The sequence below is a fragment of the Phodopus roborovskii genome, unplaced genomic scaffold, assembly GCF_943737965.1.
Source record: "Phodopus roborovskii unplaced genomic scaffold, PHOROB, whole genome shotgun sequence".
In the NCBI taxonomy this organism is placed as follows: Eukaryota; Metazoa; Chordata; class Mammalia; order Rodentia; family Cricetidae; genus Phodopus; species Phodopus roborovskii.
This window is the reverse complement of record NW_026126459.1, coordinates 7367962-7380136: the sequence shown is the minus strand read 5'-3', so window position 1 is coordinate 7380136 and position 12175 is coordinate 7367962. Positions and strand designations below refer to the sequence as shown.

Genomic DNA, 12175 nt, shown 5'->3' with positions numbered 1-12175 from the left:
AGCCCACCCTTGTCCTGTCACCTTACTATGACTGCCACTCCCAGGTCAGGACAGTTCTATGAAAGACAGGAAGGGGAGGGTCTCCTCTGCTCTTTCTTGGTTCACTGTCCCATGTTGAGGTTTCCCTGTGATGCCTCTGCCATTGCCTTCCCTTTCCCGATCCCCAACTCTGTATTCTTATGGGAAAGATGGTCACATGAAGACAGATGAGGTGGGAGTATGGGCTGTTCTTCAACTGGGTATCAGGAAGGCCACCTCTGGTGACACAGCTGGGATATGAAGACCTGGTCCTGCTGGGGCAGACATTCGGGCTTACTGAAAGACTGTCAGAAGATGGGGGGGGGGGCAGCTGGAGAAATGGCTCAAAGGTTAAGAGCACTGACTGTTCTTGCACAGGTCCTGAGTTCAATTCCCAGCAACCACATGGTGGCTCACAACACCCTCTTCTGGCATGCAGAAATAACACTATATACATAATAAATAAATCTTAAAAAAAAAAAAAAAAAAAGCAGAGAGGGAAAGACACCTGGCATTGATCTCTGGCCTCTGCATGTGCACAGTTGGTGAATGCATGCACACTAATACGTACGTACATACATACATACATACATACATACATACATACATACAAGAACGCAGGTGGCTGGAAGGGATAGGAAACGGTAAAGGTGGGGATGGTGCTATACTCAAGGGAGTGACCAGTAGGTGAAAAACCACATAAACACAAACACCCCCACCTGCTTTAAGTTAGTAAGTCCAGAGTGGAGCCAGGAAGGGGGGGGTCACAGGAATGTCCGTGGAAGCCTCAGCAGTGGGGAGCCTCTCGTGTATCCCATTACGTCCCTGAAAGGCTGCGCACAGGACTCTTGTGTGCTCCACTTAGAATCTCAGGTCCCACAGGCCTTCATCAGTGTGAGCGCAGGTTAGGTCTGTGCTGCCTGAGGGTGTGAAATCCTGTAAGGGCTGGGGTTTGAAAGGGATCTGGTCTTCAAAAACAAACCAGGGTTAGGAGATGTGCTAGACCTGGCCTTTCTGCCTCAGTTTTCCAGCCCACCATATGGGCTAGAGATTCCCCACTCTTCTAAGACCTGAGGATCATTTAGAAAGTTACAGTGGCCCCTTACTTCCAAAAGTTGATCTTGAGGTGTGGAGAAATCACTCCCTAACAATGGAATTGGGGGGAAATCAACCTGCTCCAAGGATATCAGGAACTAGTGAAAAGAAAAGGAATTCACAAGAGGGTGACTCTTGCTTATGTAGTATGCTGCTGTAGAGTTTCCTACAGAAGAGATGCTGTCATAGTAGACTTGTCCAGAGCAGGACGTGGGCACCCCCCTCCCCCAGTGCAGCTGGACTCCTGGTTTCACAGTCAGAGGTGTGGTTCCCCTGGTTACCAAGCAGAGTGAATACCTTTGGTCACAACAAGGCAATTTCATCGCTGGAAGATGCATTTGTTTGCCCCAGGGAGAAAGGCCTGTCTGAACACAGAGTTCTAGCCTCATGGGATAGTACAGTGGGGTTGCTCCCACAAGAAAGTCTCATTCCCAGTCCCAACACTAGAATTAAATGATTTTCTTATAGTCCCATGTACTGGAGGAAAACAGTGGTATTAGGAATGCCTTATTGTGATAAGACCCCTCTGGCCTGTTCTGTTCTCCATGGCTCAACTGGCCCCAACACACTGAGGCTAAACTTGCAGTTACCCCATTGCCCATTCTGGGATCTTGCTCCTCTTGCACAACTAGAATCAGGTGTGTGTATGAGAGGGGGGGGGAGGGAGGGATGGAGGAGACAGGCAGAGAAAGAGACAAACTTTTAAGGCTTCCCTAGCTTCTGCCTAGCTCTTCATTTAATACCCATGCTGTCAATTTTTATTATTTTAATGGCTGACTCATAGGGGACATGTAGTCTAGCCACTGGTGGCAAGGAAGATGGGGTTTGGTAGGTTAAGAAGCCAAAAGTGGACTTGGCCCCTTTAACCTACAGCAGGTAGCCTACAACTTCACAGCCCATTTCCAGGGGAAACAAGGCAGCTCCCCATGGAACTCGATAGAATAGGTAGAAACGGATTGTGATGTTCGTGTGGCCCTTATTCCCTACAGTAAGACTCACATAAGGCAATCCGATTCAGCGTTCATGCCAACAACTTTCTGACTTTATTGGCAAACGGGGTTCGGGCAGACTACCACACCCAGGCATCCCGCAAAGTAGGCGGGTCGCCTTAGGGGGCAACCTTTACCCGCTCAAAAATTCGTCTCACATTAGCAGTGAGGACTCGGGCGTCACCCCGAATCGTTATTTTCCTTACTCATAAGTTTAAGGCATGAAAAACTGTTGTTCGGACTTCAGGGGTAAGGAATTCGGTTCGCATTTCAAGTGTGGTGAGTTTTAGGTCGGCCATCGAACTGATAGAATTATTTATATGAAAGTTTTCTAGTGGTTTCCAATTTACATCATTTTAATTCTTCATCTGTAAAAGGAGGAGCGGGGAATCCACCGCGCTTCGGCTTTCTGTATGCAGATTAGAAGTGGACACCGCAAAGGCTCACGGGGAGCGGGCTCTACCCCTTCCGTTCCGAACTTCGTTTTGAGTTGTCGCGAGAGTTGGTTGTCGCGGGTGTCGGAAGCTGCTCGTCGCTCCGTAAGTGGCCAAGGGGCGGGTTCGCTGCTGTCGGCCTCTCCGCTAGCTTGGCGGCGCAAGATGGCCGACATCTCGCTGGACGAGCTCATCCGGAAGCGCGGAACGGCGACCAAGGGACGGTGAGCGGCCTTTTCATCTTTTCGGGGCTCGGGTGCGGAGGAGGGAGCAGCCCTGGGCGCGACGCGAGAAGCCGCTTGCGCCCGCCCCCTGCGTCCGCCGCGCTCCTTATTGGCCAGGCCGCGCGGGCCCGTCCGCTCGCCAACCCACTGGTTACCGGGCCCGAAAGGCCCAGCCACAGGCCGGCCGAGGGCTGGGCAGGGCCGGGCCTTCCTACCTGGCGACTGGGTCCGAGGGCAACGCGGCGCAGTCTCTGCTCGGGCTTTGTGGCCCTCGGAATTAAGAGGATGGAAGTTGAGCGGACGAGAGCCTAACCCAGAGCTGTAATACCCAATTCTGCAGGTTCTCTCAAGCCGCTGTAGTTAACCCTGACCCGCTGAGAGGCATTTTAGAGCTTTCACATGCCAAGTGCCTTGTTCCTTTCATTGTAGTGTCTGTAATCTGTTTTTTTTTTTTTTTTTCCCTTTCTTTTGGTTCGTCTGTTTTCTTGAGACGGGGGTCTCACGTAGCGGGAACAGGACTCGAATTCACTGTGTCTCGGAGACTGACACTAAATGCCTGGATCCTCTCTGTTTTCATTTTCTGTGTGCTGGGATGACAGGCGAGTTTGTTTCTGTTTTGAGAAGCTGGCGTCCTCCATGTTGCCCAGGCTGGTTTCGAACTCCTGAACTCATTCCGTCCTCCTGCCTCAGTCTCCCGTGTAATTGGGTTTTCAGGCATTCCTGTGCTGTTTACCTTTATACTGTTTTCACAAATGGGAGCTGGAGCCTGAGAGAAGGTAGAATGACTTTCCCCAAGGCCACAGAGGGCTCAGAGTATTACCTGCTGGTTGAGTTGGCCACAGCAAGGGAAGAAAAAGAAAGGGTGCGTTGGTGTTCACTGATGGATGTCCTGGAGTTTTAAGTGAGAAACACTTAAGACTAAATAGACTCTTAAACATTGGTAGCCATCTTTAGCTTTTATGACTGGGAATATTGAAGATGAGGCCACCAACATTAGATGAGCAGAAGCAACTTTTATCCTATCACTGCAGGGGTTAAGACCACAGGCAGGTTGGGAAATGACTCTGTGACCTGAGACCCCTAAGAAAAGGCCTTAAGTTTCTTTTTTATAGCAGAAAAAACACACACAGGGTGGGGAGTCAAAGGATTAATCTTCAGATTAGATCTTGAGCGTAGGCAAAAGAGGGGAGTGCATTCCAGAATTTACAACTTGTGATAACATAGTGTTTGTACAAGCTTAATGGGGCTGTGGTTTTTTATCATAGCTCTTGACACAGCTGGGGTCCCATCTTAATTTTAACTTGTTCTCCCTGCCACTCAGAATATAGGGCAAGAGTCAAGCAATAGAAGAAGCTGGGTAGGTGGACTAATGACTGACTTTGTGCCCTTTAATGACTTAAATTTGCCAGTGAAGAAGTGGTAACTTGGCTAGTGGTCCAGCACATTTACAAACTTTGGAGTTTGAAAATGCCCCCATAGAGATGTTAGGTTCTGTTTTCCTAGACATTGATCTGCTCAGCGAATGCTCACCCCTTCCCATGCCTGTGTCTAGTAAACACTTCGTCTCCCTTGCGGAAATGTACTCCAATGTCAGCATTACTGCTTCCAACACCACCCAGCTCATCAGTTCCAATTGTCAGTTCTGGGTCATGACCCATGAGAGATAGTTATGGACAGCCACGATGACTAAGTCCTTTTATTAATGGTCAGACCAAGAGCTGCCTCGAAAGTCTCTTGACCAAGCTCAGAGGTATATCACTTTTATTTTTTTTTATTTTTTGTTTTTTTGAGACAGGGCTTCTCTGTGGCTTTGGAGCCTATTCTGGAACTAGCTCTGTAGACCAGGCTGGTCTTGAACTCACAGAGCTCTGCCTGCCTCTGCCTCCTGAGTGCTGGGATTAAAGGTGTGAGCCACCAACACCCAGTGGTATGTCACTTTTTAAGACAAAACCACAATTACATCAGTGCTGGGGCAAGGGCCACATTAGTAAAGGATTTGGGGTGTCAAGAAAACACCTGTTATCTTGCAAAGCTCAGCATTTCAGATACTACATAACAATTATTTTTTTAAATTTACATTTCCTCATAATTATTTAGTTTTATGTTTAAGTTTGCACAGGCATCAGTTATGTTGGTTAATATAGCTGGACCATGGTCAGGGTCATGGACAGTCCCAAAAGCCATTCTGAGGTGGACTTGGCTATTGAAAGTGGAAGGCTAGCTGTGCAGTAGTGGTGTACGCCTTTAACCCACTCCAGAGGCAGAGGCAGGCAGAGGCCAGCCTGTTCTACAGAGTGAGTTCTAGGACAACCAGGTTCTAGGGTCCATCCTTGGCTTGGGTTCAGATCCTGAAGTGGGGAAGTGGTGTCATGCAAGGAAAACTTATGACTACCAAGTAGATTGCACTCAAATGTCCCTGAATAGCTCAGGCTATCTTTATGTATATTTAAACAGGGTACATGAACAGCTTTATTATTGGCTTTTATGTTTTACTTTAAGAAATACATCACAATTTAAGGAACACATCATGATCATTATGAAAGCCCCCATTGTTCCCCTTTATGCTTTCCCAATACACCTTCCCATCCCCTGCATAACCTTATTCTAGACATAGAGTTCATCATTTTTGCAGGCTTACTAACTATCAAGCCAGATACATCCTGCTCTTGCAGTACTTATGTCAGCTGGCTGCTACTTGCAGTTAGACAAAGTTAAAAGTAATAGACAACAATATTCTCCCAGAGTCTAGTTGAAGAGAGGGAGGAGTGATAATATGAGCAAAGTAGGCAAGACCATTTTGGGGATACCCACAGAAACAGCTGACCCAAGCTAGTGAGCTCATTGACACTGGACTGACAGCAGGGGAACCTGTATAGGATCAAACTAGACCCTCTGAATGTGGGTGACAGTTGTGTGGCTTGGGCATTTTGTAGGGCCAGTGGCAGTGGGACCAGAATTTATCCCTAGTGCTTGAACTGGCTTTTTGGAGCCCATTCTCTTTGGAGGGATATCTTGTTTAGCTTAGATATAGGAGGGAGGGCATTTGTTGACTCCCCATGGGAAGCCTCACCCTCTCTGAAGAGTGAAAGGGGAGGGGGAGGGGGGCAGAGCAGGAGGAGAGGAGGGAGTGGGAACTGGGATGGGTTCCCATCTCACTATACCATACTTCTTTCACCAATATAAGCTCCTGTGCATGGTAAAGATGGATCTCTCCATCCCATATTTTACATTGCATTTTCCCATCAGAACATACTAGACCTTATCATTGATTCTATATGTTTGGAATTTATTCTCAATATGTGTATTCCCGAAGTCCCGAGCTTCCAGACAAGGTTAATGTTTCAACTGTTGTCTTCTCATAGGTATCTAACTAGTTTTCATATGTACCTAACTATCTCTATGGAGTCAGAAAAGCTCCCTGGATTAGGAGTTAGTAATTACAGATAAAAGATTTGAGAAACATTAGTGCCTTTTGAATCTTAGGGAAGAATTTTTGAAAAGGTACAGAATTTCCGGGGAAAATTACAACTATTGCATGTGTGACTGACAAAAGTAAAAAACACCCAAAGACTCACCAATATAATGAGAGAGAAAAGAGCCTGCAAGTGACACAAATTTTGCAAATTCCTATGTGGACTACTGGTCCTTGCCAAGAGAGAGTCATTTTCATAGGTGCCATGCCCTGAGGAAACCCATTGGACAGGTAGTTATATGGTTATCCAACACCAAGCTTCACAGCTCCCAACAGCCGAGGCTACACAGAGAAACCCTGTCTTGAAAAGAACAAAACAAAAAGACCTCAAGGCTGGCTCAGGTTAAGAGCACTGGCTGCTCTTCCAGTAGCCCTGGGTTTAATTTCCAGCGCTCACGTGGCAGTACCTAGTACTTTGTAGCTCTAGTACCCAGCGATCTGACACCCTCTTTTGGTACCCCCTCTACACAAGGTACGTAGACATAAGTATTCAGACAAACTTTTTTGTTTGTGTGTTTTGTTTTGTTTTGTTTTTCGAGACAGGGTTTCTCTGTGTAGCTTTGAAGCTTGTCCTGGAACTTGCTCTATTGACCAGGCTAGCCTTAAACTCACAGAGATCCACTGCTTCTGCCTCTTGAATGCTGGGATTAAAGGTGTGCACAGCCATGGCCCAGCTCAGACAAACATTTATGTAAAATAAATTAAATCTTCAAAAAACAACCCCTCCCCCAAAATGACCTCAAGGCCAGCAATATTGCTCAGCAGGTAAAAAAGCCTGACAGCTGTGTTCCATCCCAAGACCCATTTTGTAGAGGGAGAAAACAGACTCCTGAAAGCTGTCCTCTGATGTCTACATTTGTGCTGTGGTTAACATGTGGCCACACAAATACTCAAATCAATGTTTGGGGTGTTTTGTTTTGTTTTTTTTTTTGTTTGTTTGTTTTGTTTTGTTTTTTGTCAGCACCCATATACTTAACAAAACTCCCTTTCCTATATTTAAATCCACTTTATGTAACCCATGGCCACCTTCATGAGCCTCTTTTGTATCATCTGGAGCTGGCCTTGGCTCCTTCCATAGAACCAGGAAGGCAAGGCATTCCTATTCCCCCACACACCCTTAGAGTATGCCAGGTCCTAGTTGGAGACTAGGAGAGAGAAGGGTCCAGTGGACATCTGCCCTCTCCTTAGCCTGCAGTGCTCTTCCCAGGGTCTTGAGTACCTGGGGGTGCTTGGAGCCATTGCAGAGTTGCAATACTGATATTGTTGTCCAGGGCAGGGCAGCTAAGAGTCTTGCTCAAAGCCACCCTCCCTCATTTTTCCAAAGACAAATATGCAGAATGTGTTCAGGGAACTCAGTAGTTCCTACAATGGGACTGTAGGCTCAAAGATAGGGTGGGACTAGAGACCCCACACCCCCTTAGGGCAGGGCTTTGTTAGAGAGCTTTCAGCAGTTCTGGAACTGGTAACATAATTGACTCTGGTTTAGAGGCCTGCCCCTAGCAGTTGTGTTTATTTGAAGAATTCCTGATGACTAATTCCTGCCTTGTAACCAGTGCTGTTGCCTGCTGGCATGAATAGCTGTCTTTTCATGCAGGAGAGGATATGTGATTATAAAAAGCTGGAACACAGAGGCCCCCAAAGCTGTGAAAGGAGTTGAAAGACTGCCTGTAACCAAGGAATGAATGCATCAAATTGCAAAATAGCCACTCCCAGCAGGAACAGCACCTATATCCCTAATTGCCAGAGCCTCTCTTCCACAAATGTACTCGTGGTGTACAGACAAAAGTGGCATGCATAGAGGTGGCCCCTAAGGTTATGTTGTTTTCATTACTGTTCTGGATTTTTCAGTGTATCCCTATCACCAAGTGAGGTATTGCTATAGATTAAAATGTCAGTCCAGATTGATTGTCTTTGTGTCTTATGTGTGACCAGATAAGCACTTTGTCAGGTGTTCTTTTTGTGCATTCTCCAACTGATCAGTAGCAGATGTGTATGCTCTGTCCCTGAAGAAGACTAGAGTCCTAAGATGTTACTTCCCCTGGGGACAGTACTCATCCTTCCTCTTTACTTTGAAGGTGTTAGTATGGTATATTAGAACTAAAACAGTAGACATCAGTAACAGGGAAAATTGTTTAAATTTGATTCTTTAAGTTAATGTCTGTTGACCCATGCTTAATTTGTTGATTGGTTTTTGGTTTTTTGTTTTCTGAGACAGGATTTCCCTGTGTAGACCAGGCTGGCCTCAAACTCAGAGATCCACCAGCCTTTACCTCCCATGTGCTGGGATTAAAAGCACAGGCCACCATGCCTGGCTATTGGTGTTTTAAATAGACAGAAAACACTCAAATCTGTTCTTCATCAGTAATGCCAGGGATTAGGGTAACCTCTTCGAATATCACTGCTGCTCTATTTACAAGGTTGTGGTGTAGGATTTGGTGGTTTGTTTTATTTTAAAGATTTACTCAGCTGGCCAATACCACACACCTTTAGTCCCAGCACTAGGAGGCAGGGAAAGGATTGATTTCTGTGAGTTTGAGGCCAGCCTGGTTTATATAGTGAGTTGTTCCAGGACAACCAGAGATACACAGTGAAACCCTGTCTCAAAAAGAAAAGCTTTACTTATTTTGATATTATTGAGTATTTGCCCACATGTATATGCATATGTATACTTGGTGTCTTCAGAGAGCCGGAAGCGGGCATCAGATCCCCTGTAACTGGAATTGACACTTGTGAGCTGCTGAATGTTGGTACTGGGAACTAAACTCATGCTCTCTGCGAGTGCATTTAACTACTGAGCCTCTATCCAGCCCCTACCCTTTCTTGACAATAATGTCTGGCTGCTTAAATGATTGATGAAATGGATGACTACTTCTTTTATTTGTTTGGTTTTTGAGACAGGGTTTTTCTGTGTTTGTTTTTTGAGATGGGGTTTTTCTGTGTAACAGTCCTGGTTATATTGGAATTCACATTATGACCAGGCTGGCCTTGAACTCTGCCTCCTGAGTGCTGGGATGAAAGGCATGTGCCTCCACACCTGCTTCAGGGTGGGTTGATTTTGATACAGGACATGTTTCTGCAGGTGGAGTAGACTGGCCAGGCTGGGGTCAAGCCATTCTTTATGGCTAGGGGCTAGTGCCCCATATAGCCTGACTCACTTCCTCATGACCTAAGGCTATTACCGAACTGTCTTAGAGTTTTTATTGCTGTGAAGAGATACCATAACCACTGCAACTCTTATAGAGGAAAAATTTAATTGGAGTGGCTTGTTTACAGTTTCACAGGTTCAGTCTGTTATTGTTATGACAGGGAGCATGACAGCATGCAGGCAGATGTGGTACTGGAGTAGCTGAGAGTCCTATATTTTGCAGGCAACAGAAAGTCAGCTGAGACCTTGGTAGTATCCTGAGCATAGGAAACCTCAAAGCCAACCCCTACAGTGACATGCGTCCTTCATCAAGGCCATGCCCACTCCAACAAAGCCACAGCTCTTAATAGTACCACTCCCTATGAGATTATGAGGCAAATTACATTCAAACTCACACCAATGCACCCTGATTCTGGAAGAGTAAAAGGAAGGGGCAGGGGCTGTAGTTTCAGGGAGGCTTCTTTTAGCTAGAGTGGTCTGAACAGTGGAAGGTGGGCATGTCCCAGGTGGGATAGGGTCTGGTAGTCTTTCTCTGTAAAGAATTTAGTGACCCTCTGGGCAGTGAAAGTCCTTGCCGGAGAAACTTGGTGAGACAGCTGAAAGCAGGAACATAATGATTGGGCCTGCCAAGGGGGCAACCTACTATCCCCAAGTAATCAGATGTCCTTCCTGAAAGTACTGTCTGCCCCCCTGTTGTCAGTCATTAAGTCTAGTTCTCTGCGGTTTTGGAGGACCACTGAAGCTAGGGGATCTATTTAATTTTGTAAAGTGATTATGCTTTGTTATAGCAAAGCAGGTCTTCCTTAACCTGATTGCTCACTTAGCCATGTTGTAACTATTGGAGTCCCATCACTTGTAGGATGAGAGCCATTGGGAAGGCTTACATGGAACCATTTAGATGGGTATAGGGGGAAGTTCAGAGGGCAAAACACTTAAAAGCCAGGGTAAAAATGTGACTGTGAGAATAATAAGGATGAAAGAAGTGCTCAGAGGAGGATCCAGAATGGGAGGGAACTAGAAGCTCATACATATGTAGGAGAAGACTTGTAGTTGAATTTTTATTTTAATCCCTGTGTCTTTGGGCCACATCTCAAATCAGCTAGGATTTATTGGTGTGGAAGCAGCATCATTTTTTGGAGGAGGGTACAAATCCAATCCTAAGCTGGAGTCAGATCTAGTCACCAAATACTGCAACAGCCAGAGAGTCAGGTTGGGTATTAAGCTGATGGAAGTGTTTCTTGGACTTTTGAGGGCTGGTAAGACAGGTTAATTGACGTAGAAAGGCTTTGGTCTGGTTGTTCTATATTGAGTGTCAAAAACTTCTCAGACTGGCAAAAAGAGGGATGAATGGAGTTGGATGGAGTTGGATTCCCCTTCAGAGGTCACCCAAACTGTTTTTAGGGGTTTATAGTATTGATTGCTCTTTGAGCTGACAAAAAGGCAGTATTCAAAGTACCTCAGAGGAGGTTACATCCAAGGGGCCACAGTGAAACTCAATAGACAAAGCTAACATCAATTTTGATCAGTAAGATTAAATACAATTGTACAACTGGCCAGACCATGTGCCAGAGCCCTGAAGAAGAATAAGTGTTATGAGGAGGTTTCCCCACTGGCCTGGTCCCACAGATGTGCCAGCCCCAACGCTGTATTAGGGACGCTGTATTAGGTATAAAACTGTTGGCTTGTTAATGTTTCTTATTGGCTAGCTCTGACTTAAATACTAACCCATTTCTATTAATCTAAATATTTCCACGTGGTCTCATCTTACTGGAGAGAGGGCTGGGACCTCTGCTCTCTTCGTCCTACATTTTGAATCTCCTCCTACCTCTTCCCCAAATCCTCCTCCTCTCCTAATCCCACCTATCTTGCTTTCCTATTGGCCAGCAGGGCTTTATTCATTAACCAATAAGAGAAACATATTTACAGAATGGCATCTCCCATCATCTCCTCTTCTCTGTCTAAAATAAAAAGAAGGGTTTTAATTTTAACATAGTAAAATATAGAACAAAACAGTTATCAAACAGTTAACAGTGTTTAGTCCATTAACATTCAGCAAGATTTAAAGAAAATATTATATCATCTATCCTATCTTTGTGAGTCTAAAGTCCTATATGTATCTTATCTTTAATCCTAACTAAGGAAAACTACAACCTTAACTCTCTGTCTTCAGCTCCATCAAAGACCACTGTTATTAAGTTTATTACACCAAACTCCCAGAAGCTTTGTAAAAGAAGCTTTAAATTCAGTTAAATTCAGCATCTAATTGACAGTTTAAAAGAGAACTAAAATCCTACCGAGTCATTTTTATAGGATTGTCTAGCAAGGTTTTCAAAGACACCACTTGGATAGTCTGAATAAATATCCACAACTGTGAATATGATGACAAAGTATCTAGCAGCCTCCTTTAATCAAGGAACATGGGTGTGGGTCCTGGAATTAGCTTTTGTTAAGAGGAAGAATTGATAGCCAAGATAAAGGACACAGCCAATTGAAATGGTGTACAGGTCCTATGCTAGTCAGGTGGTAGGCTTAGGTACAGGTTTTTTTCCCCCCACCTGTTCACAGCATCCTCGTATGTCTGTTTGGGAGACATTGAAAATAGAGTATTTGCTGTAGTAGCTCCCCAGTAATGATACGGAGACTTATGAATGCTTGGCCCATAGCTTAGGCTTGTTTCTAACTAGCTCTTATAACTTAAACTAACCCATTTCTATTAATTTACATGCTGCCATGTGGCTCATGGCTTGTTACCTCATGTCTTACATGTCATGTTTCTTCCATATCTCCTTGTGACTGCT

The 12175-nt window shown here is 45.2% G+C and overlaps 1 protein-coding gene and 1 non-coding gene across 3 annotated transcripts in view; one reads left to right on the top strand and one right to left on the bottom strand.

The window, feature by feature from the left end:
- Positions 1 to 2174: 2174 nt before the first annotated feature.
- On the bottom strand, positions 2175 to 2325 carry LOC127226237 (U12 minor spliceosomal RNA). Its single transcript, XR_007834852.1, has one exon. It is a non-coding gene; the product is annotated as a U12 minor spliceosomal RNA (small nuclear RNA).
- A 175-nt stretch (positions 2326 to 2500) lies between these two features.
- The window catches only part of Poldip3 (DNA polymerase delta interacting protein 3), a 31396-nt gene continuing 21721 nt past the window's right edge, over positions 2501 to 12175 (top strand). For both annotated transcript variants that reach the window (XM_051189497.1, XM_051189496.1), the window contains exon 1: positions 2501 to 2760. In XM_051189497.1, the coding sequence (XP_051045454.1) occupies positions 2516 to 2760 (245 nt within the window). In that variant the 5' untranslated portion in view covers positions 2501 to 2515. The remainder of the gene's footprint in view (positions 2761 to 12175) is intronic.